The sequence below is a fragment of the Scardinius erythrophthalmus genome (assembly GCF_964197995.2).
Source record: "Scardinius erythrophthalmus genome assembly, contig: HAP1_SCAFFOLD_388, whole genome shotgun sequence".
NCBI classification, from domain to species: Eukaryota; Metazoa; Chordata; class Actinopteri; order Cypriniformes; family Leuciscidae; genus Scardinius; species Scardinius erythrophthalmus.
In genome coordinates this window covers 32,379-38,816 of record NW_028296226.1, presented here as the reverse complement: position 1 = coordinate 38,816, position 6,438 = coordinate 32,379, and the positions used below count along the sequence as shown (strand labels likewise).

Genomic DNA, 6,438 nt, shown 5'->3' with positions numbered 1-6,438 from the left:
AATGGGGACCAGCAACTGTTTAATTACCAACCTTCTTTAAAATATCTTCTTTTGTGTTTAGCAGAAGAAAGGAAATCATACAGGTTTGGAACAACTTCAGGGAGAGTAAATGATGACAGAATTTTCATTTAAAAAAAAAAAAAAAAAAATTGCTGTTATCAGTTTGCTATGGGATAAGCGCACATAGCACATTTAAGCAGAAATACGTATGCAGTAGGTGTGCATAAAGTCCATTCATGACTGTGGTGAATATATGCTTTTATTGAATGGAAAAAATAGTGTGAACATTCTTCAAAATGTCTACACTTCTCAAACGGCAGGTTTGGAATGAGTAAATATCAGAACCTTATTTTTTCGCATTAAACTACTTCTTAAAAAAAAAAAGGTAGGACAAACAAAATGTTTTTTTTTTCTGTTAGTATCATTTACATTCTGCTAGTTTCTGAAGGTTTAGACATGAACTGTAAATAATTTTTCTACATGCACACAAAAACAGGGTTGCTCCTTATAGAACATCTTTTATTACACAAGATTACCAAGTCTAGTTTACAAATACGGTTTCCAGTCCTGAATGTGTGTACATATAAATACACACATGCTCATATGTACAGGTATGTATACATATCACCCCCCACCCCCCACCCGGCCCCATGCCCTTTTTTGCTTTAAAACAGCTATTGTTCTAAAATCCCAATCTTGCCCTGATCTAAAAGAAACCCTTAAAATGATTCATACATACAGAAACAATCAAGTTCAGCCCTGTTTCATGTTGCAGAAAAAAGCCCAGCATATGAGGGATGGGCTGAAGTATTGATTGGCAGCTCACAGGATCACTCCTTTCCAATCAGCCCATAGGGTCACATGACAGCATTTGGCAGATGGGCAAGCTTAAATGATACCACAAATCCAGGTAAAGCATCAACAAAAAAAGTCCCATTTCTCAAAGTTCTCTTAAATACTGATAAACATCTCCATGACTAAAAATATAAGACCAAAAGGGAGGAAAAAAACAGACAAAAAGCTTTTTTCTGGGATCTTTCCCAAAAGCATTTGGCGAATGTGAGGGGGATGTATGATTGTGTAAATAGGAGTGTGCCCCTCACACACACTCTTTTTGAGCCCCAGCAGAGGCATAAAGTCCGATGGCGAGTTTTCACAGCAGACTGCATTTGTTGTTCTTCTTTCCTTTGCGTGCCTGCAGCGCTGCTCTAGTGGCCATTTCAAACACCTCCCGAACTCCATCTTTTGTTTTGGCTGAGCACTCCATATAACCAAATGCTCCAATCCGATTGGCCATGTCTCTCCCTTCCTCTGCCTTAACAGGCTCCTATTGGACAGTCAACACAAAATACGCTGTCAGTACAAAATATCTGTACATTGATTTTGTCTATGCCAATAGTAAAAATGACCAAATACTGTATGCGTTTCTATTTTCGAACAGGCAAACACTCTGTATTTGTTTACCTGCTTCATCTTGGTCAGCTCCCTGCGTGTGTGTTCATCATTCCGTAGGTCTTTTTTGTTGCCTACAAGGATGATGGGAACGTTTGGACAAAAGTGTTTCACCTCAGGTGTCCACTTCTCTGGAATATTCTCTATACATAGGTCAGAGAACAAAAGGTCAGTTTTATTAGAAAAAGAGAAAGTAAGTGTAATTTAAGCAATCACATATGGGAAAGGAACACAGAAAGATATACCAAAAAGTGTATCCTTACCTAAACTGTCAGGACTGTCAATAGAGAAGCACATTAAAATGACATCTGTGTCTGGGTATGAAAGAGGGCGGAGCCTATCATAGTCCTCCTGTCCTGCGGTATCCCACAGAGCAAGTTCTACCTATTGGGTAAAGAGACACACTGAGCTTGACTGCACATTCTGAACACCCCAAACCACTAAAATGGATATGCACTGCAAAAAAGGACAGATGGAGGGGCCATAAGCATGTTAAGCTAAATAAGGAAAGTGAATCAGGTCAATATTTTCACATTAAAGCCACATCTAAGACCTCCAACTGACAGGCAAAGACTTAATTAACTTATTAAACTGGGTTTTGGGGTTTACATGTGAACACATATATGAGCCAAACTTTAATTCCATCTTCATTTAACAATCCATCGTTTCATTAACCAGCATAAATTAACCTCAGTAAGTGATGTTATTTGATACATAACTACATAAAGCAGCAGAAAAACAAGGATGTTTATGCACATTGTATTTCTCGTGTGTGTTTTGCTCACCTGTTTGCTGTCAACCTCGATGTCGGCAACATAGTTCTCAAACACCGTGGGTACGTAGACTTCAGGAAACTGGTCTTTACTGAACACGATAAGCAAACAGGTTTTACCGCACGCTCCATCTCCTACAATCACCAGCTTTTTGCGAATAGCTGCCATTCCTACAAAAGACACACACGTACACAGTTAAACACTGCTGCATTACACTCAGTCATCTTTTCCACAGCAACCGGGATAAACGCCATGGTTATAATGTTGGTATACTTCATTTTTGAAGTATACCATGTCACATCCTGCAAAATTCAATCTCTAATATGAGCAGTACCCTTCATGGCAGTCCTCCGCTATTATAAAGTCCTGTAAATACACCCCAACCCATCCCTTAGGCCCAGTAATCAAAGCCACGCAGCGTTCAAAAAATCCAGAGTCCTCAGTTGACTCATCACAGCCAACGGTGACATCCGACAAGCCTTCATCAGAGTCATTTCAACATGACCACAGCAGAACCAACCCATCCTATCGCATCAACGTGATGCGTCACTTCATTTTCTGATCCAGAACAGCCGTTTAAATAGAGGCAGATCTGGAAGTGTCTGTTAACTGGGCCAGATGTCTTTGAAGTGCAAGCTGCACCCCAGTGGCCAAGATAAAGCTGGCATCAACAGAACAGAGCCCACATTATTGATGAACAGGCCCGTGGCGATGAGAGCAGCTCAGATGGACAGTAGATTAAACACTGACACACACACACAGTGCAGCAAATCTGAAGATCAAAGTCTGAAAAACAGCAGAAGAGACAAAGCCTTGTGCACTAAAGATCAACTATTGGTTCTATCTTCCATAAGGCCCACTATATTAAATCATAAATGTATAATGATGTGGGAGATTCTCACTCTTAACTTCAACATGTCTACTTTAAATGGAGACAAGACACTAATGATATATTAATATGAGATGCTGTGCACGCCGAGGGCCTGGATAAGGCAAGGAAGCTCAAGACCTGAAGATGAACATGATGTTTATCAACACCTCCTTAAACTTATACTCTTATATCCTCATGGAAATCAAACTTCATTGGGTTGCATGTGGCCACATGGCTTCTGGGATCTCCTGGTAACTGCATGGCAACGCTAAGGTTAGTAAATTATTTAAAGTGATACAGATTAGTCTGGATGGCACCTGTTGGCTCAATAAACCTTCATTCATGAAAGGTTGAAGAACATCTTTCTGTGTAAAAAGGCTGTGATATCAATCAACAATGTATATTTGCATAAATTAATGAAAGATTTACAATGGACAGTGTAAATAAGGCCCAATGAGAGTTTCAAACCACTGTATAGGATTAATGACACACATTAATAGGAATATTACTCACAATGATTTCTAATGGTCACTGGGAAAATTTCATGTATTAAAATAAAGGATTGTATTACTGTATCATAGCTAACTGGAAAAAGGTGAAGCTTGGGTCAATGCATCTGACTCACTGCCTAGGGTATGTTTTTGTTTCCAACTTTTAAAAAATCTGTATGACATATTTTAGATATATCTCACTTGAACACACCTAAATACTGTTTAATGCTACACTATATTAAGCAGATCATAGGTAAAGAGATAAAGTTCTTTGTCCTACCAAATAAAACAATACCAAAGATGATCCCAGAGAAACTCATACATTTCAAATTATCAATAACCAGATAAGTATAAATCACAGGTTAATAATACAAACATATCAATCAGATTATAATTTCAAAGATTTGCCTAAATCACGGTTTATGAAATATGCTTATTTTAGATTACTAATCTTATTAGATATCTAACGTTATATTTTTATAAATACCACCGAAGAAAAACCACTGAAGAACAATGGTTCAATGGACGGTTAAAGATACATCAAATCATTAATCCTCCAGTTACGTTAAATCTGAGATTATGCGCATGTCTAGGTCGAGCTTTACGTTACGTTAGCTCTCTGCTTTAAAAAAACAAACAGCTTCTACCACATATATAACTGTTACCGGTAATACAGAGGGAATTTACGACCAAACACTTCTGTGTAAACTTCACCAGCTTCCCCAAACATTTTAAATCTCATTTCCATGTCTAGATACATGGATAAAGCTTGAAACGGTTTTAAAAATCTGAACGCTGAGGGTGAGCTGCTAACGTTACTCCCGGCCGGCGGTTGCTTGCGGAAGCGGCGAATGGTCAGTCGCTGAGCTCTTACCTTTCCATGATATCAAAAAGTAGTTTTAAAACAACCATTCAGCGTCGAATTGGGCTTATAAAGTTTAAAACAGGTGTATAAACACGGAGACGAGAAGATAAAGTAATCTTACCTGCAGTTTAGATGGCTAGCCGTTTTGTTTTATTCCAACGGTGGAGCTCCGTCGCCTCTTCTGTCCGATACAATAAACCGTTGACTAGCACGCGCAGAGCGCGGGCATTCAGAAGGGGGAAGGGATGGCGTGCACGAGCTCGAGCCACGCCTGCGCGAGCACGTTTAAGAGTTTATTTGGCGGTGGATGAATGAGTCATTATGAGAAACGGACCACCCTAACAAGGCAGTTTTGTGTTTTATATGAATTTAAAAACTAAAAAATGTGTGCCGTTCATGGAACAAAAATGACTATAATCTAACCAACGTACAACTTTTATTCCAGCCTTAAACAACCTCTACTACATAAGCATACCTTTGAATGTTTTTTTGGAAGAAGAAATGTATCGCGGCGTGAAAGGTAATAATCAGCGCCACCAAATATTATGTTTAACAGTCTTGTTTTTTAATAGGAGGCAATCGCATTTAACACTACAGGACATTCCCCAGGCTGAATGAGTTTGTTGTTTTGAGTGGATTAGGAAATGCGTATTTGGAGGTGCGTGTTTGTTGCGCCATCTATTGGCGACTGTGCCACATTACACTGCCTTTAGTCCACAAACAAACCCATGTTTTAGTATTTATGCCACAAAGAAAATTCTATAATTATTTACTTAATATCACGTTGTTCCAAGACGATATTCTTCTGTTGAACACAAAAAGAGACATAAGCTGAATGAACACTTTAGTCACCATCTACTTTTTATTGCATCTTTGTTCCATATAGGGTAAAGTGAATGGTGGAGTGGGGGTGCTATACTGTGGCCCAGCTTCAATTGTTGTAAAACACAGTAAGCCTCATGCAGAGCCTTTGTTAACTGCAATTATTTTAGGTCTTGTTGGACATGCAAAGAAATGATCTCTGATTAAGGCCTAAATGTGTTGCAATCATGAGATTTTTCATTATTTTAATAGTATTCTGACATTTTTAAGGTGTATATACACTACCATCTGAATGTTTGGGGTCAGTAAGATTTCTTAATGAACTTTTATTCAGCAAAGATACATTAAATTAATCAAAAGTGACAAAAATGAGTGTGCAGCATCTGCTTGGATGATGCAATGGCAGCCACAGTGCAACGGCACCAGCGCGCTCACCGCACACCTGCTATAGGTGGAGAGGAGAGAGAGTGATAGAGCTAATTCAGTGGATGGGGATTATTAGGATGCCATGATTGATAAGGGCCAATGGATGGAAAGTGGCCAGGACACCGAGGTTACACCCCTACTCTTTTATGAGAAGTGCCATGGCATTTTTAATGACCAGAGTCAGGACCTTGGTTTAACGTCTCATCTGAAGGACGGTGCTTGATACAGTAGTGTCCCCATCACTACACTGAGGCATTAGGACCCACACAGACCACAGGGTGAGCACCCCCTGCTGGCCTCCCTAACAGCAGCAACCTGGTTTTCCCCAGGAGGTCTCCCATCCAGGTCCTGACCAGGTTCAACCCTGCTTGGCTTTAGTGGGCAACCAGCCTTGGGCTCCAGGGTGATATGGCTGTAGCCATATCAAAATTAAAAGAATGTTTTCTATTAAAATAGAAAATATTCTTTTAAATTGTAATAACATTTCATAATATTACTGTTTTGTACTGTATTTTTGATCAAATAAATTCAGCACTGTTGAGCATAAGAGACTTCTTTCAAAAACATTTAAAAAAAATCTTACTGACTCAAATGAATGTTAATGTATGTACATATGTATACTTTTATGAATGCATGCATGTGTGTATGTGTATATATATATATACTACAAAATAAACACTAACAGATAATGTAAATAAAGAACTGATCATTTGTTTTGAATCAATAAGGTCCCCTGGT

The 6,438-nt window shown here is 38.9% G+C and overlaps 1 protein-coding gene across 1 annotated transcript; it reads right to left on the bottom strand.

Moving 5' to 3' along the window:
* Window positions 1–240: 240 nt before the first annotated feature.
* Window positions 241–4,721, bottom strand: LOC308686535 (rho-related GTP-binding protein RhoA-B). The gene is made up of 5 exons (XM_081394973.1): window positions 4,574–4,721; window positions 2,238–2,395; window positions 1,716–1,836; window positions 1,465–1,595; window positions 241–1,327 (listed from the first exon to the last, which is right to left on the bottom strand). Exons 2-5 carry the CDS (start codon window positions 2,391–2,393, stop codon window positions 1,154–1,156), a joined length of 582 nt encoding a protein of 193 aa, XP_081251099.1. The 5' UTR covers window positions 2,394–2,395; window positions 4,574–4,721; the 3' UTR covers window positions 241–1,153.
* Between the last annotated feature and the right edge of the window lie 1,717 nt (window positions 4,722–6,438).